General features: G+C 44.5%; 1 protein-coding gene across 1 annotated transcript in view; it reads left to right on the top strand.

The window, feature by feature from the left end:
* LOC307042104 (uncharacterized protein) overlaps positions 1 to 2,221 on the top strand; it is a 62,662-nt gene extending 60,441 nt beyond the window's left edge. The window contains exon 3 of the mRNA XM_079685823.1: positions 363 to 2,221. Coding sequence (XP_079541949.1) covers positions 421 to 1,905 — 1,485 coding nt within the window. The 5' untranslated portion in view covers positions 363 to 420 and the 3' untranslated portion in view covers positions 1,906 to 2,221. The remainder of the gene's footprint in view (positions 1 to 362) is intronic.
* The last annotated feature ends 17,496 nt before the right edge of the window (positions 2,222 to 19,717 follow it).

Here is a 19,717-nt window from a genome sequence, read left to right as displayed (position 1 = left end):
CTGGTGTGTCTAATTGTCTGATTATGTTCACCTGGGCCCCTGTGTTTTCTCCTCCCTCCTCACCTGTGTCTTGTTGTGTGATTGAGTCTTGTGTGTATTTAAGTTCTGGGTTGTCTGTCTGTCTTGGTCGGTTCGTCTTGTTCCCTGACTAGTTCTGCGGTGAGTGTTCTGTTTTGTCATTGTCTATATAGATCATAGCCTTGAAATAAAGGAAGTTTCAGTTTATATCTGCATTTGGGTCCTGCTTGTTTCACAAACCGTGACAGTACGAACCGACCCAAGAAATGGGCCCAGCAGATCCGTTCGAGTCGGAATTATTAAATGTTTCCTTTTTTATTTTTTTTGGCTAACTGCTCGGATAGATGGAAAAGAGCACCCGGAGTTCAGCAGCGGGAGGCTGTGTTGTCGGAGGCGCACCAGATGGCTAGAGAGAAACCAGGTATGGTGAAGTTCTTACCTGGCTGGATTTCAAAGATCCTCCCTGTGTGTGATTCCCGGCCTGCTAGCCCCAGGCATGCTAGCTCCCGGGCTCCCAATTCCCAACCTGGCACCATACGCCTTGGTGGGTTCCGTCTGCAGTCAGCCCGTGCTTCTGCCCCAGTTCCTGCTCCTGTCCAGGAGTCATATTCTGGAACTCGTCTGGCTTATGGAGGTCCACGGAGTATTCAGGCGGCTGCTAAGAGGAGGAGTCGCAAGGCCAAGCTAGCAGCTCAAGCCCCAAGAGCCATGGTTCCGGCCCCAGAACCGGACCTTACAGCCATGTTTCCGGGTCCAGTGCCGGCCCTTACAGCTGTGTTTCCGGCTCCAGTGCCGGCCCTTACAGCCATGTTTCCGGCTCCAGAACCGGACCTTACAGCCATGGTCCCGGCTTCAGTGCCGGCTCCAGTAACCATGGTCCCGACTCCAGCTCCTCGTCACCTGCTGACTCATCGGCCAACGCCAGCTCCTCGAGTCCTGTCGGCGTACCGGCCGACTCCGGCACCTCGTCTCCGGTTGGCTGTCTGTCCGATGCCAGCTCCCCGAGTCCTGTCGGCGTACCGCCCGACTCCAGCACCTCGTCTCCGGTTGGCTGTCCGTCCGACGCCAGCTCCCCGTGTCCTGATGGCTGTCGTTCCGACGCCAGCTCCCCGTGTTCTGTTGGCGAATCAACCCACTCAAGTGTTGTTGGAGGTCCCGCAGACTGCCTTTCTGCCGGGGGTCCTGCCAACCCCATGTCCTGAACCGTTGGAGGTCCCGCAGACTGCTCTTCTGCCGAGGGTCCTGCCAACCCCATGTCCTGTGCCATTGGAGGTCCCGCAGACTGCCTTTCTGCCGGGGGTCCTGCCAACTCCATGTCTTATCCAGTTGGAGGTCCCGCAGACTACTCTTCTGCCGGGGGTCCTGCCAACTCCATGTCTGGTCCCGTTGGAGGTCCCGCAGACTACTCTTCTGCCGGGGGTCCTGCCAACCCCATGTCCTGAGCCGTTGAAGGTCCCGCAGACTACTCTTCTGACGGGGGTCCTGCCAACTCCATGTCTGGTTCCGTTGGAGGTCCCGCAGACTACTCTTCTGCCGGGGGTCCTGCCAACCCCATGTCTTGCCACGTTGGAGGTCCCGCTGACTACTCTTCCGCTGGGGGTCCTGCCAACTCCATGTCGTGTTGGGGACTCCGTGGACTCTGCCTTGCCCCCGGGCCGTCCGCCCGAATTCCCCTTTTTGAACTCTGCCTTGCCCCTGGGCCGTCCGCCCGAATTCCCCTTTTTTGAACTCTGCCTTGCCCCCGGGCCGTTCGCCCGAGACCCGTCCTCCAGACCTGCTCCACCCACCCTGCTGGATTTTGTTTTTTTTGGGACGTCTGGAATCCGTCCCTTGATGGGGGGGGTTATGTCACGATTCTCATGTTATGTCACGTTTATAGTTTTGTAGGTTTGGGTGTTTTTGCTGTTTTCCATGTCATGTTTTCCTTTGGGTTATTGTCTGGTCCTTTTCCCTGTGTTTTCCTCTTGTCATTAGTTTCCCTGGTGTGTCTAATTGTCTGATTATGTTCGCCTGGGCCCCTGTGTTTTTCCTCCCTCCTCACCTGTCTCTTGTTGTGTGATTGAGTCTTGTGTGTATTTAAGTTCTGGGTTGTCTGTCTGTCTTGGTCGGTTCGTCTTGTTCCCTGACTAGTTCTGCGGTGAGTTTTCTGTTTTGTCATTGTCTATATAGATCATAGCCTTGAAATAAAGGAAGTTTCAGTTTATATCTGAATTTGGGTCCTGCTTGTTTCACAAACCGTGACAGTATTTCAGTATTGTGTGTGCAAGGCCAGATGTTTTCAGTAGTGTGTGCGCGAAGTTAGTTTGAATTTTGGCCTTCACGGCCCTTCATAGTTAAGCGTATTGGAAAAGTGTTTTCGGTTACCACATTCACAATTTTTTAGATACCTTCAAGTTAGAAGCAGCATGGGAAAAAGCAAGTTGCAGTAACACTTAATCCCATTATATTTTAAGAGATTCTTTGAACAACCAATAACCCTGCATTTGTGGAACACAATGCCCAAGTGCAGTGGTTCTCAACTGTTTGGGTCGCGGACCCGTTTCGAGTGGGTCGTGGATAAAACATTTAATTTTTTTTGGGGGGGGGGGGGGGGAAGTCAAACTTTTATTTTGAAGGCCCGATTTTCTAACGCTGTCAGAACAAAGTGAAAAACAAACAATGGCATAAAATATTATTAATATGTCAGGTAGTAATAGATTTATTTATTTTCTTCTCAGAGTGTACCAGAATGCATAGTTTATGTTAGTATTTCTAAAAATCTCCTGGGGGAGACCCCCCTGCTGGGGTTGGGTTTTCAGCATGTGTGCCTTTTTATATAGTTCAGCTTTTCAGTTCATCATCTCATTAAACCTTTTTTAAAAACATACTTCATTTCTGTGAAGGGGTATAAGGGATATATGCACTGTGCTCCACTTTTATTAATAGTGTATGCTGAAAAGCGTATATATTACAGCACGTTTTTGTTGAATAGATTTGAGTGCTTCAAAATGTTAGGTCGCGATGTATTGACCAAGTAAAAAGTGGGTCCCGAGGCCTGACCAGTTGAGAACCACTGCCCTAGTGCGACAGTAGGGTATAACAAACTGTTTAAGATACGATAGTGCCTGCCCATTAAAGGTCCCCTATTATACTGTTTTTCATCAATATATTATAGGTCTCAGATATAAAAGTCTCTGGAGTAAGGGATTTGTAGGTGAAAAGGTGTGTGTGTGTGTGTGTGTGTGTGTGTGTGTGTGTGTGTGTGTGTGTGTGTGTGTGTGTGTGTGTGTGTGTGTGTGTGTGTGTGTGTGTGTGTGTGTGTGTGTGTGTGTGTGTGTGTGTGTGTGTGTGTGTGTGTGTGTGTGTGTGTGTGTGTGTGTGTGTGTGTGTGTGTGTGTGTGTGTGTGTGTGTGTGTGTGTGTGTGTGTCAGTCAGTTGCGAAGAAAAAACGTTAAAGATGCACATCCCATAGTTAAGCGTCTCCGAGAAGTGTTTTCAGTTACCATATTCACAGTTTTTCTTTAGATACCTTCAAGTTAGAAGCAACATGGGGAAAAGCAAGTTGCAGAGTGAAACCATTAAAGAGGTACATCCCATAGTAAAGAGTATCGGAGAAGTGTTTTCAATTACAACATTTACTTCTTTTAGATACATTCAAGCTAGAAGCAACATTGGAAATAGCCAGGTGCAGTAACACTTTATCCCATTGTACTTTTACAGACTCTGGGAAAAACTAATAGAAACCTTGGGGAGAGCAACAGAGGAGGGATCCCTCTCCCAGGAGGGACAGACACGCAATAATGTCGTCTTTAGATTAAAAAGATATTGTCAACAATCCTCTGGCTTCCATCAAAGAAGTAGTAAGGTGAGCATCAGGCAGGACCATAGCAACAGGGACAGCCACGACTCAAGATGAAGGCGACGCCTCAATGCTGACATTCTGCCAAGAAACAGAAATTCCAGGGAAGCTGGGTTAGACAAGGAAGGAGGACTCTTAATTCACTGTGATTCAAGGAACACAGCAACTGGCACAGCCACTAATCAGGCTGCTGGAGAACTTATTTAACCTATTTAACCTACTAGACAACGCCAACAGTTGCTGGGCCGTTGTTACCTATGTAACAATGCCTACAGTTGCCGGCATCGTTGTGGCCAATGTTATCGCCTCTTTAATAGAGAATAGATAACACCTCCTCTTTTAACAGAGGAGGAAGAGCAGTAAAGATGCTCAAGTCGGAGAAAAGCCCACACCTATCATTAAATAGTTTCATTTTCAAAGTTATGCAAACAAATACAGTGCCAAATTCTTATTCGGTCAGGGGTCACAGGCCAATAAGTCGCTGTGACCTCTGGAGGTAGAGTCTGTTCAGAGGAGAAAAACACAATGTAAGCTTTTAATTGATGCACTTCATTGACATGTTTTTTTATTTATAAAAGGACTATTTGGATAAAGTTAATGTTCATTTTCAAATGATTAAAGTTCAACAAGTTCAGACAAAATTTGGTTGAAGACTTTAATTCACAATCAGAATACTTTTTTCTTCACGGGGGAAATTTGGTTTCATTATAGATTTTAAAAGATGTCCGGAAAACATTGGCTCCATGTCGACATGCGGACAACAGCGAACCTGCGCGGGTCGTCGAAGACCCGCTCATCGCTGCTCGCAGCTTTAATTATAGTTATAATACTTCAACTTTCCTCAATATAGAATCATTGGATTCTGTCTTGGCAATCCAACCCTTGAAAGTCCTAACATTGTTAAACCTAATATTGCCTAAACAGAAAATGTACACACCATTTTTTATATGGGATAACTTAATGTTACAGTATTAGAAATGTGCTGTTGAATGTATCAGTTGCAGGGGCTTCCCATTGGGCAGCAACAGTTGTTTCCCTATTTGGAGCCAGGAAAATGGAGACAGAGGCTGTTCATTATTGATTATTAATGAGTTGCTAATAGAATGGAAATGAAATTGGCCTTTAAGTATAAGGTCAGCACCACGTATCACATATGACACGATCACACAGATTGTAAGCTTGTTGCTGCATGTCTGTTGCATTATTAAAGAGCATTTTGTAGCCTGTTACTACTGATACAGACAGCCCCAGGCTACAGTCTGTTTCAGAGCAGATGGAGAAAGGGAAGAAAGGGGGGAGAGAAAGCATTTAAAGAAAGGAAAGAAACAATTAGTAACACCTAAATCCCTCCCGGTCATAGGAAAGATAAGCAGAGTGCAAAAAAGAGAAGCAAAACAGATTCAAAGAAGGCTAAGGTTAAAATTACCTTGAGGTTGTATGGTAATGCTGGGTAAGGGGCAGGGAGGAAAGACGTGGAAGGAAAGGTAATTGAGAACCAGAAAAAATGAAGATGGTAAGGGGAAGAGGAAAATGAATGTTAATAGGAAGTTGGAGGAAAAAGAGAGAATGGAAGAAGGGATTTAATGGAGAAAGAATCCGTGAAGGTTTAAAGAAGAGAGAGGAGGGAAGAAAATGTATTTGTAAAAGCCGGAGAAGGATAGAGAGGAAATGGAAAGGGGATGTTTAAAGGAAGAAATGTAAAGAGGAGGGGAAATAAAGAACAAATACAGTTGATGAAGGGCATGGGAAGATAGGATATAAGAAAAACATGAAAAAAACTTTAGCTTGTATGTTTAGAGAACTGGGAGAAGTGAGAGAAAAATGTTAGTAATTGCTGCAGGTTAAGGAAGAAGAAAGAGAATCATGAATTGAAAGAAATAAAGATGAACAAAAGGAATAAGGCTTTTTTTGGCGCTTTTTCATAGTTTTACCTGGCCCAGTACTTCAATAAAGTAGCGTCTGTGTTTGTCAGAGCCCAGGGCTACACTGTACCTCATAGAGGAACACAGATACAGCCGCAGCTGACAGAGCTGAATGCGGCGGCGCTGTAGCTGTTTGTCTTTTCGTCTCGTGGGAATCTTTAAGGGCTCTGATTTAATCTGCCTCAGGCTGAGCTGCTGAGAATACACACATACACACACACACTCCAAAACACATCCCCAGGGCTGCAGCTAACGATTATGTTCAATATTGATCCACGCTGAAGTTTATAGGAGGGTCATCGATTTGTAGAAAATGTAACATGTCAATTAAGAAGCCAAACAATATCAGTCGTGTTGCACTGGTAGATTAACTTTGCAATTATTCATTATCAAAATGTTACATATTACTTTATTTTTTATATAATAATCAACCAATTGTGTAATGGTTTGACCCCTCATCTCTTTTGTGTTGGTGGTGGCAGTCGAAGTGGAATTTTCCGTCGGGTATTAAAACAGGTGATATTAATCTTAGGGAAGAGTCAAAGTTAATTGGTGACCTTGAAGACAGCAGTTGAGGAATCAAGGTCCTCTTTTTCTGGAGTCTTGGTAATATCACATGATCTTAGAATATAATTATAGAATTGGGAGGGATGAAACCCTCTTTAATGGTCACACATGCAGAGCACACAGTGACATTAGTTTTCTGCATTTAACCCATCCTAGTACCAGGAGTCTAGTAGTAGTAGTATAGAGTGGCCCATGGTGGTGGTGGGGTTATGGTATGGGCAGGCGTATGTTGGACGATGAACACAGGCCACTCGATTCACAACATTACCCTAACCCTAACCCTAACCCTAATCCTTACCCTCACACCAGATACTGACTGGTTTTCGGACCCCCTCAGACCCCCCCAATAAAGCAAAAATGCACGTTTCAGAGTGGCCTTTTATTGTGGCCAGCCTAAGGCACAACTGTGCAATAATCATGCTGTCTAATCAGCATCTTGATATGCCACACCTGTGAGGTGGGATGGATTATCTCGGCAAAGGAGAAGTGCTCACTATCACAGATTTTTTCGGATTTGTGAACAATATTTGAGAGAAATGGTTATTTTGCGTATGTAGAAAATGTTTTAGATCTTTGAATTCATCTCATGAAAAATGGGAGCAAAAACAAAAGTGTTGCATTTATATTTTTGTTCAGTGTAGATGATGGTAAAAATCAGCATTCAGTAATGTGTTATCATATATCATAACAATTGCTGTTACTACTCATCTTACTCTTAGAATCTCACACACACATCCTTTAACTATACCCCAATTTGTACTAACATACATTAAGAGGATTGGTCTCTGGTGCTTTGTGATGTTGGTGGGTTTGGTAAATGGTTCAGTGACTGAGAGCTTCTTCACATAGCAGGATGTAATTAAAATTCCCCTGTGTGTGTGTGTGACGTGTGTGTGTGTGTGTGTGTGTGTGTGTGTGTGTGTGTGTGTGTGTGTGTGTGTGTGTGTGTGTGTGTGTGTGTGTGTGTGTGTGTGTGTGTGTGTGTGTGTGTGTGTGTGTGCGCCCATGCTGAAACACTGATTAAGGCTGCATCAGAAATAGAGCTTCCTCTATATGAATTGATTTTATGCTACTCTCTGCTCTTTCTTCCTCTCTCTTCCTGCTCTTGTTCTCTCGAGCTGACTCCTACTCTTTCTTTATCTCCCCCCCTGAGCCCCCCTCTCACTCTAACACCCCCCTATATCTATCTCTATCTTTCTCCCCATCTCTCTTCCTCTTGTTACATTCCTGCTGACTGTGTAAAAGTTGAAGAGTAGTTTTATTTGAACTTAATTTAACCATGCAGATGCTGGTAGACATGGACTGTCATACTAGTCTTTACACATTGTCTTTACACTGCATATTTGTGGCTCTGATTAACTTTAAAAATGGACTCTAGCCCTTGTGATGCTAACTTAGGGGTCAGCCAGAGGTCGCGTTAACCGATTATTTTCCGTCTATGACGGATTTTTTTTAACAATGACGGACAAATCCGAAAGCAGTCCGTCATTTTGACAGATTAGAACAAACTCGGAACAGCGCCAAAGTTTCCAAGCAGCGAGGCTCCGGTGTTATGCCGTGTTATGCATGCCCTTAGTTGGGTCTAGAACCTCAATTCCGTGACCATTCTTCTGCTAAGATGTTTTGACACTTGATTTGACATCATTGGACCTTTTATAAAAAATATAGACCCAAGGTCCCTCCCAAAAATCCCGGCAATTTTTGCTAGAGGGCCAAATCCAAGATGGCTGCTCGCGCCATCTTAAAAAATTAACTTTTGAACCAGAGCGCCTAGAGTCATGTGTAAATGCACTTTTTGGGGTAAGTCGACCACAAGGATTCCATTTCTGACATCAGTTTGGCGCTATGACATCGTTCGGACCCACAAATCCAAGATGGCCGCCACCCGGTTGAGAAATTACACACGTTTTGAGTACTGATCGACTTATAAGCAAATAATCTGCATATTAATATTTTACCATGAAATAAGAATGTATGACTAGATATACAACTACTTAACCTTCAAATAAATTACTTTTATTAGCTGTAACTTGACTAGTTAGCAAATGAGAAGACTTCAAACAACATGTAATAACGCAAAAATGCTGCCTCGAGAAATGGCAAGTTTTGAACAATAACACAAATGAAACACAATTCTGCTTTTTTTTTTATTTATCAATATGACACTGAGAGTCCGTATCAGTCTGAATCAGAGCACCCTGCCTCGCTACATTCTGAATCCTCCGATTCCGATGAATCGCCTCTCTGGACAGCAGCAACTCGATTTTCGTCATCATCATCGCTCTCATCTTCCTCATCTTCCTGTCCCTCTTCAGTTGGCCTTGGTGCAGGTAGATGCATCGGGAGTGCGGGTCGCGTGTGACGTACAGGGCGACAGCAACCACCAACCAGCTCCCAACCATGTCCGATTGGTGAGGGATGGTGCTTTAGCGATGGATGGCGCACCAGATACGCCAAGTAGTTGGCACGGAGGCAATGTTGACGCAAGCTGTCGGCATCCGGAGGGAGACGGATGAAGGATTTCTTTTTGATGGTCCTCCATTTAGCAGCACGGGCCTCAGCCATGGTTTTGCTCTTGTTGTCACCGTAGATGATGCTACGTGTGAAGGCAAAGAGCTGCTCCAGCACCTCCTCTGTCAGGGCAAGGTTATCTCCACATCGCGAGAGCTGTTGTCGGGCAACAGGGCTCTTCGCCACCTGGTCATACACAGACTTCTTACCTTTGCCGTAAAAGCCTGAGTTTGCATCACAGCCTGTCATACAATGCAGCTGCACAATACAGTCGGCCATCATGTCAGTTGTCATGTCACAGCAGCGTACCGTTTCCTGCTTCCTCTTGATACAGAGCATACCTGGCAGCTGCTGTGAGATAAGTGCTGCCGCAACATATACATCAGTATCAGTGGCATCGATGACAACTGGACCACTGTAGCCTGACTCGCGCAAAACTACATAGGTGGAGAACAGGACAGTGTCAGCCTCAGACTGGTCAAAGCTGTAGTTCTGCATCGGTTGTTGGGTTGATAAGTTGGTACAGTGGGAGCCGACAGAGTAGACAATCTCCACATCAACACTCTGTGCAAGATCGGTCAGGTAGCTGCATATCATTTTCTGCAGCCGCCCCTTGTTGCTGGAGCTACACAGCAGCGTCTTGAACATTCTGGCAGTGGGGAATGCGTCACCCAATTTCATGTAGGTGTTGGGCACATGTGTGTTTCCCTGTACCCTCAGGTCTCGCTCGTCATCCTTCGTCGAGTATGCTGTGTCGTACGGGTCGTTCACACATATGATACGGTGAGCATTATGATGGCGTGCAAGGATAATAGATGATAGCTTGTGGACATAGTCCGACCACTTGTATGGGTTGCCATCTTGCGTCCGCCGATCCTCTGCTGATGGAGTTGCCATCCTCCAGATCATGCCCATGTCCACAAGAGCGATGTATGATTCCTGCAGATCTACAGATTCCAGAGAGAGCTTCTGCACGAGCATGCTCTTCTGTGTCTTTCTGAAGGTGCCGTTGGAGTTAAATAATGGCACACACTCCTCGACAATACGATGTTCGAGCAACTCGGGGAGGTTCACAAGTTGACTGCCCTCAACCAGGTTTATCATTGCCTTGAGGGCGCTTCGCTCCATTTCTGCAGCTTTCGCCTTGAGTTCATCTGATGGCTTCTCCTTGCTTAACGCCTTCGCAAACGTCAATCGTTTGCACAGAGGGACGGGTGCATGAAGAGAGGTATTCTTATTGAATACCCGTTCTTCCAAAAAGTGGGTCAATTTCTTCTCCCCTGCGGCATGGGCTGAGTTGAAGTCTGCAACGAGCTCATCAGAGGCGGGCATGGCCGACTGCAAGGTACGGAGGGTGGTTGAGGCCGTATCGAACGGGAAGGTGTCAAACTCATGCATGCATTCAACCAGGTCTTGCACACACTGCTCATCTTCTCGCATCCGTTTGGGGCCGCATTCCGTGTGCTTCCTCTTTGTCTTTTTTCGGTTTGCAAGGGCATTGTGAGCTGCCCGGATCTGGGCCACATTGTTCACATTTCTGGAGTGCACCAGCAGCTGCTTCTCATTCTGTAGGATAGAGAGCCAACCAGACTTCATTTTGCTACCCTTGTTCATGGTGCATTCGATCCACATGTCCCAGGCCATGTTGGAATAGGGGTTGCCTGTGATGGACTGGGTGAAGTCAGTACGAAGGAACGCAACCTGATCTGCAGGGAGAGCTGTCAACATCGCCCAAAAGTCTGGCAGCCACTTCCCATATCTATTGTTGTCGTAAGCTACCATCCATGGCAGCATCGCACGCAGAGAGCTCACATACTCATCCCAGTTGCATATATGGACCGCATGTACATTCTGCATGAGCGCGTCTGTCATGGACAGGAAATCCCTCCAGTAGTTTGCCATGTCACTGGCCTCAACGTGGGTGAACATGTTGGTGACAAGGCTCTTGAGGTCAGCATCATTCTCTAGTGCCACATGAGCATCAGCGCGGGATTCCTCGGATTGACTCGTATCTCTCAGAATGTCAAGGTTCTCCCTCGTCTCATCAGCCAGGTCGGGCCCGAGGTTCTCCTTCATCAGCTGACACATAAGGGCCTCGTACATGAGTCGCAAGCAGCGTAGCCCCCTCTTATAATGTTTGCCTTTCAGTGCACGATCGACGGAGCCATCGGCAATAACTCCAGCCGCGACAAGTACTTCACCTAGTTCACTACCTTTGTACCGCTTGTAGATGGCACTCATCATCACACACTGTGTATGGAAGGGACCAAGAAAAGGTACAATGGCACTGAATTTGCTTGGGTTTTCGGCCTTGAGCAGGGTGATGAGGACATACACGGGATGATCTCCAACTAAGAAGGCAAAGGGCATGTGCTTAGTTGCGATGATGGTAACCAGCTTGTCCATGACGTCCTTCACAACTGACTTGTCGGGCGGTTGATTGTAAGATGTATGAAAATAAGCCTTGCTTTTGTCCTACCACATATTCAATCCAGCGTGAAACCCGTTGTACGAAGGGATATTCTGTTCGGCTGCAACAGGGCGGTCACCATTCACATCAGCACGTGCAAGGGCATGAATAATGCTTCGCTGGCGCTGAGGCTCAGTACTCGATGAGACAGTAGTAGGCTTAGGACGGATCGGAGGCTCGCCACGCTTGACGGTCCTATATGGCATAACCGTTTGCATCTCAGAGGCCTTCTCAGTCAGCACGTCCGAGACAGTCTTGGCATGTTTGATCCGCGGTTGCTCATCCTGGGTGTTTGCCTCATGCTTATGTACAAGACGTTCTTCGCGTTGCAGAAACATCCAATTACAGCGGTGTGAAGTACCTCCTCCTGTCAATGTATCGTTCCGAAAATCGTCATTGTCGATGATACTGATGCTTGGTTCCCCTTCAGCGATCTCTGCCGGACAGACCGAGCACCGCTCAAGGTAATGCATTGTCCAAACATCACGTAGCAGAAGCACGTTCGGGTAACTGATCCCCATGCCCAGCTTGTAGTACGAATCAACAAGCTCCTTGCTACGAGTCAATCCGTGAAGGGTGACGGTGGCATTGATGGCGGTAGTGGTGGGTCGCTTTATAATGTACTGTGTGATGAGAGAGGTGAGAGAAAGTGTGCTTGGAGACAGATCTACCCCATGCTTCCCCTGCAAAGCCGATAGCAACTGCAAAACGAGAGGCGGGAGTTCCTCCTCCTCCTCTAGCTCCTCGACTTGTGGAGGCCATGGGACGAGTTTGATGGACTTGACATCATCTCTGAGCCGCGCAGCCACATTTTGCACCAGTTGCTCACTGCTGACACCAATAGAGGAGATCGCTGCTTCGACATATGAACCGCTCCCAGACGTGTCATAGACTAGGTCGCTCTGGTTTCTCTGAGGGCGAGAGTGGAAGCCGATCTTGTCCTTAAACTCCCGGGTCAGGATATCTTTGATGTAGGATGACTTGACTCCAGATGTTGGGAATCCATACCGAGAAACGATAGAGCTGTAATCTCTGAGGAGGCTCTGCAGTGACCTTAGTTCATGTTCATCAAAGATAACTGTTCTGATGTTATCAAAGAAAATTGTCTGAGCTTCACGGAGAGTGACATTGTGCATGTGGGGAAGTTTGTCATCTTCACTCATTCTCTGGTAGTTACGAACATATTTAAACCAGCATTTGTGATGATATCTGATCTCAAGTGCATACGGCTGATCAGCTGCATAATTGATCAGACAGTTGATTCTGTCGCGCATTAGTTCATCTTCCAGAGCCACCGTATGGCTCTTGAACGCTGCCCATGCATGATCGTACGAAATCAGGACCAACTTTGATTCTGGATGTTTTGCCGACTCCGTCTTACAACACCACACACATTTATTTTTATCGTGTATCAGCCCTAGACTAGATCGCAGCCGCTTGAAAGATGGAGTTGCAGCTGTGGAACTAATGTCAGATGTAGACGAAGACTGAGCTTGGCATTCATCGACAACTCGTTTTTTCTGTCTGTTGTTGGCCTGTTCCAGTTTTGTGGCATTGCATAAGGTCAACCTACATGTATCATGGACACAGTGTCCGACGGGACCTGTATCCCAGTCGATGGATGTATGGACGTCTCCGAACTTGTCAAGACTGCTCCATAACTCTGTATTGTTCTTTAGAGTGTCCCATTTTTCAATTGAGGTAATGGCATCGGTGGCTTTGCTGCAAACCCTTCCACACTGCAGGATACACGGAATGTTGGACATTGTCACAAGCTATGATCCATATCGTGCGGCATACTCATGAATCCCTATAAGAAACACAAGTAGGCCTACGTATTAGATATTGATATGGGGGCAGATAAGAAATTAAGAATAATTTCCATTTGTTAAATGTAGCTATTATTTAGTTAGTAAGCATTTGGACAGCCTGACAGGTCTGATTCAACTAATCAAGAGCTATGACTATCTTATTAGAACAGTTGAATCAGGTGTGTTAGTTCTGGGTTGGAACGAAAACATTCAACAGGACTGGAGTTGAGAACCACTGAGCTAGTTAGCTAACGTTAGCGCACATTATGACAGGGTTGAATTTGGCAAATTTTTGACTCGGATAGTCAATCTGCTTTCTGAGGTAAACTTAACGTGTAGCTCGCTACACCAAAACTAACATTGTTATTATTACTAATATTTCTATTTCATGACACAACAAAAATAGCCTTATGACAGTTTCTACTGAATGGTAATAACAAACGCTGGCTAGCTAACGTTGGCTTGGCTAACTAGCAAGATTACATGATCCATTCGCTAATGTTGACAATACAATCAAAATGGCATAGCCTACCTTTCAACTTGGCACGTTTCTCTTCTTCTTCTTTTCTTCTGTTTTTATACTGCGCCCCGATGGCTTTTGCCTCTTCACAGTTCTCTAACGTTAGTCTTTCTTTCCTCAACGCTCAATTTTAAAAACACTTGACAGATACCCATCAATGCACAGCGCTCTAGCATGTTCTGACTGTGAACACTTAAAGCTGAGGCTCTTAGACCGACCGACCATTTTAGATTTTTGGCTCATTTTCCCTTATGTTAGATTATTATTTTTTTTTTTTAAATAATGGTTGCAGATATAGAGCCAAAACTGCGCCAAGCAAACTTTTCTTTTTTCTTTTTTTTAATTTGTGGCGCCCCCCTCTGGGTGGCGCTCTAGGCAAACGCCTATATCGCCTGTAGGAAGCTCCGCCCCCATATATAGTACATATATATACTTCAGTTTATAACAGTGAGTGCTTGTTCTACTGCCGTGACCGGTACCTCGTGATCCTGCATGTTCCCGTTCAAAACGTGTATATTTTCTCGACCGGATGGTGGCCATCTTGGATTTGTGGGTCCGAACGATGTCATCGCACCAAACTGATGTCAGAAATTGAATCCTTGTGGCCGACTTACCCCAAAAAGTGCATTTACACATGACTCTAGGCGCTCTGGTTCAAAAGTTAATTTTTTAAGATGGCGCGAGCAGCCATCTTGGATTTGGCCCTCTAGGAAAAATTGCCGGGATTTTTGGGAGGGACCTTGGGTCTATATTTTTTATAAAAGGTCCAATGATGTCAAATCAAGTGTCAAAACATCTTAGCAGAAGAATGGTCACGGAATTGAGGTTCTAGACCCAACTACCTCCAAAAAGGAAATTATACCGTTTACAAACCTATCTTTGCCGTACAAATCATTGAAATGTCTGTGAGTTTTGGCTTTACGCTGTGCACGCTCCCGCGAGGTGCAGCAGCCATGCATAACAAGGAGTATGTGAACTGTCCCTCCCACCCCCGGTTGACAGTTCACGAGCATGGTTCTCCCCCCCCCCCTCGTCAGAGTTGTGTAAAGGCAGACGGGTAATTCTGGATTTTGACGGAAGTTTTACGATCCTGTCCGTCAAAATGACGGGCAGCGAAAAAGTCTAGCGCAACCTCTGGGGTCAGCCTACAAAAATATTTCATCACTGCATCATTCTATATGGTATAAATAAAATTCAAGACTGCCTCGAGGACTTAAAAACGTGGATGACCTTAAATTTTTTGATGTTAAACACGACCAAAACTGAAGTTATTGTACTTGGCCCGAAGAATCTACGAAACAAATTATCTAAAGATATATTAACTATGGATGGCATTAATTTGGCCTCCAGTGAGACTGTAAGGAATCTTGGTGTTATATTTGATCAGGATTTATCCTTTAACACCCACATAAAATCCATTTCAAGGACCGCCTACTTCCATCTACGTAACATTGCAAAAATCAGGCATATCTTGCCTCAAAACGATGCAGAGAAACTAGTCCATGCATTTGTTACTTCAAGGCTGGATTATTGTAACTCCTTATTATCAGGGTGTACCAAGAAGTCAGTCAAGTCGCTTCAGCTGATTCAAAATGCTGCAGCTCGTGTACTAACCAGAGTTAGGAAAAGGGACCACATTACTCCTGTTCTGGCTGCCTTACACTGGCTCCCTATAGAACACAGGATAGAATTTAAAATTCTTCTTCTCGCCTACAAAGCCCTTAATGGGCAGGCGCCATCTTACCTTAAAGAACTCATTATACCCTATTGTCCTACTAGGGCATTGCGTTCCAAGAATGCAGGGTTGTTGGTTGTTCCTAGAGTCTCTAAAAGTACAATGGGAGCCAGAGCCTTTTCTTATCAAGCTCCACTTTTGTGGAATCAGCTTCCAGTTTGTGTTCGGACGGCAGACACCCTATCCGTTTTTAAGAGTGCGCTTAAGACCTTCCTTTTTGATAAAGCTTATAGTTAGGGCTGATTAGATTCAGCCCCTAGTTTTGCTGATATAGGCTAGTTTGTCGGGGGACATCTTACTTCTTCCTTCTCTCTGTCTATACCTGTGTACTCTCATGTTCCGATTAAACCAGCTTCCCCAAATTTCTTTCTTTTTGGTGTCTATATACGCCGGGATCCGGAGTCATGGATGATCCTGCGGTCCTGTGTCATGGATTGCGAGTCCTGGATCTTGAGTCGTGGCTGCGGTCCTGGATCATAAGTCCTGGATGGATATCCTCGTGGATTCATCTTCTTATTATACACACATGCATTTCAAAACATTTGGACTACCTATGTTGCAAATGTATTATCTTTTCAATTTACACACGGCATCTATTGCACGTCTGTCCGTCCTGGGAGAGGGATCCCTCCTCTGTTGCTCTCCCTGAGGTTTCTCCCATTTTTCCCTTTAAACTGTGGGGTTTTCTCTGGAAGTTTTTCCTTGTACGATGTGAGGGTCTAAGGACAGAGGGTGTCGTATTGTCATACTGATATTCTGTACAAACTGTGAAGTCCACTGAGACAAATGTAACATTTGTGATATTGGGCTATATAAATAAACATTGATTGATTGATATGGAAGCGTAGTCCCGCCCTTCCAATGTCCCCCATAGGCCTTATTTTGGAGAAAATATGTATGATAGTATACAGCGAGAGACGAATCATTTTTGGACCCTGTGAACTGGGAGATGTTTGTAAATCTAAAATATCATGTCACATTCTTATAAGAGTTAGTTCTGTGTTAAACTGCTCAATGATTCTTCTCTCATTTTGCACTCTAAACATCACCAACACAGCCATTGCCATGCTTAGCTAGCAAATTTGATTGCTCAGCTATGTTCCACGCATTAATGTAACGTCATCTTACCTGATTTGTTTTATTCATCTAGCCTCATAGCGAACATGTCTCTAAAATCTCCATCCACAGTTCCAGTTTGTTAAAAAATATAAACAAAAGTACAGTGTTGTGTCCACCGATGGTTATTTAAACAATCCATCAATCTCAGCTCTGTATAGGTAGGATCAGAAATGGTTAATTAACAACATTTCCATAAGAACTGGCTACTGTACATTTAAATATGTAAAAAAAACGTTTCACTGGCATTGGAAAATGCAATAAGGGATGTATACAACATTATTAATTGATTTGTTAGGGCTTAACCAAAATAAAAAGAAACCTACCCCTCCTTATCAGCAATAGGCTGATAAACACCAGCTAATAAAATGAAGCCAAATGAAAAAATATTTCATTATTTGTTGTCAATAACAGAGCACTTTTAAGAATTGACAAATGACTTGTTAAAAAATCTTGAGTTAGATCAGACACATAGGGAGGAAAAAACATTGGATGGAAAATAGAAAATATGACATTTGCAGGTTGTTACATTAGCTGTTGGCCTTAATGGATCCATCACTGGAGCAAATCCATTTCTAAAATAACACTTAACACAAAAGTTGTTATTGCTGTGGTTTTGGAATGGCTTTCATTTTCAGCCTTGTTCCAGCATTTCTGCTGAGTGTGCGCTGTAAGCCATAATAGAGTCAGCAGAGCAAAACGTATTTTATGAAATGTGTCACCTGTCTGATAAGCTGGCATTGCTTTCTACTGTGGTGTGGTAATGTTTCCTAATTTGTTTAATGGAAAGCTGATACGCTGAGTGGACAAGTGCTGTTATTATCCAAGTACATTATTTCTCTTTTTTATAGCTAATTGTACGGTGGCCCTGAAGTGCACGACACCACAGCATTTCAGAAAACACTACAGCATTTCAGAAAACGCCACAGCATTTCAGAAAACACTACAGCATTTCAGAAAACGCCACAGCATTTCAGAAAACACTACAGCATTTCACAAAACACAACAGCATTTCACAAAACACTACAGCATTTCAGAAAAAAGCCACAGCATTTCAGAAAACACAACAGCATTTCACAAAACGCTGCAGCATTTCACAAAACACTACAGCCTTTCACAAAACACAACAGCATTTCACAAAACACTATAGCATTTCAGAAAACGCCACGGCATTTCAGAAAACACAACAGTATTTCAGAAAACACCACAGCATTTCACAAAACACCACAGCATTTCACATTGGACAGAAAGGGTATTCCTTTAGGGAGAACACTTCTTGTTTGTGATTGGACAGAGCCAGCCAGAGAAGCACTGCTGTGATTGGTTGTTTTTGCTGCCAGTTAAGAAATGACGCTTCGTGATGGGTCAGCACCCGACAGCGCAATATGTGCCAACTAGAGATGTTAAGATTCACCGATTCGCATCGGTGCAACGGCATAAACGTTCAAGATGCGAGTGCACCGGTTGAAAAAGTGCACATCGGCTACAGTTTGGGTTGAACCGGGTTGAACTTGCGATGCATCGATTGCCTAGCGTCTTTGCATCGGTAAAAAACCGATTCATTCATATAAAATCCCCTCATCTTGTCAACGCTCAGCAGAGACGATCTTTGATATTTGCTTCGCCACCACGGAGGCTGAGAGTCTCAGTTATCAACACACACAGAAGTTGAGGAGAAAGAGAAACACAGCGCACCGAAAAATACCTACAAATCAAACGTTTGGCAACACTTCGGATTGTTCAAGAAAGACGGTATCATAGTCCTTTATGCTATATAGTTGAGCGCAGGTCATGGAGAGTAATAAGGTATCCGTAGACCTTTGTATGAGGTATCTTTATTACTGAACAGGTCTACAGCCATGATACATAGATCCGTCCTAGATGCGGACTTGCATACACACAGTATCACTCCGCAGCCGCACCCCATCAGTAACGTCCTGATGGTATATGTGCGCGGCACTATTACTACAGACGGTCAACTTGAAAAATCACTCGCAAATTGTTAACGATGCCGAGCCACTTTAAAGTACACAAGTAGTACGAGGAACTTAGCGACGCACATAAAGAGGCGACGTGGGGTCTGCGGCTGAAAAGAGAAACCTGAAAGTGAGACATATGAGTTAAATCACTCAGTGAGGTGTTCTGTCAGAGAGAGGTGTTTAGCTTACAGCAGCCTGTGACGGCCAATAATAATTTAAATGTCTTCCTTACTGTAAGCAGTTATGAAATACCTGTTTGTGAAAGGTTATTTGTATTCTTTATTGTTCAGATAGAAACCACTGCTTTCTGCTCACTGGTGAGTTAGCCTCTGAGTTTTAAGCACATCAGGCTGGCAGCTGTATGGGCATTGCTCTATGGTAGCTGTTATTTGCACATTGTTAATCATGAGCAATGCATCCTTAAATTGTTTAACTGTGAGGTGTTATACAATTGTACTCTTGAGAGCTTTTAAAGGTAAAAAAAATAAACGGCATGATGGGATGTGCAGTACCAAATATGTAAAGCACTTTTTTGTTAATGTATGATTTGCTGCATATAAGGAATAAAACAAAAATCCTCTGTCGTACCATATTGAAGTATCATTATTTTTGCATTGTGTTGAATCGCATCGTATCGCCCCGAATCGCATAATGTTGAATCAAATCGTATCGAACTGTATCGCAACAGGGGTGAATCGTATCGTATCGCATCGCCTGGTGTTTCAAATGTATCGTTAATGTATCGTATCGTGGCAACGTATCGAGATGCGCATCGCATCGGCCTCAGTGATGGAGATGCACATCCCTAGTCCCAACACATCAGCCGTTAGCTGTTAGCACACACTCAGAGCTCACAGCCCCTCATATCTGTTCAGAAACTGGACAAAAGTTACAAATACAAACCACAGACTGTCTATGTCATGGCAAATACAGTCGCTGCTTTATTTATGTCTCAATGGTATTGAACACATTTGTTGTTCAATGTAGTAATTAATATAATTTAGTTCCAATTTAATATAAATTATGGCAGACATATTTGTTAACTTTAATGTGCAAGTGAAATGCTGTAATCAGTTTGTTTCACCTTTTCTACTAGAACCATTGGCAACAGCTACCACCCCACCAACTGAATACCCTGATAAATAAAACAAAGAAATGTAAACTCCTGTCTCCTGGTGGTTTGTGGCTCCAGTCTGAACATTCATCTCCAACAAATGGTCCTTCGAGCCG

Source organism: Notothenia rossii, assembly GCF_949606895.1.
Source record: "Notothenia rossii genome assembly, chromosome: 5".
Taxonomy (NCBI): domain Eukaryota; kingdom Metazoa; phylum Chordata; class Actinopteri; order Perciformes; family Nototheniidae; genus Notothenia; species Notothenia rossii.
The sequence above is the reverse complement of the archived record's forward strand: the minus strand, read 5'-3'. Positions and strand labels throughout refer to the sequence as shown.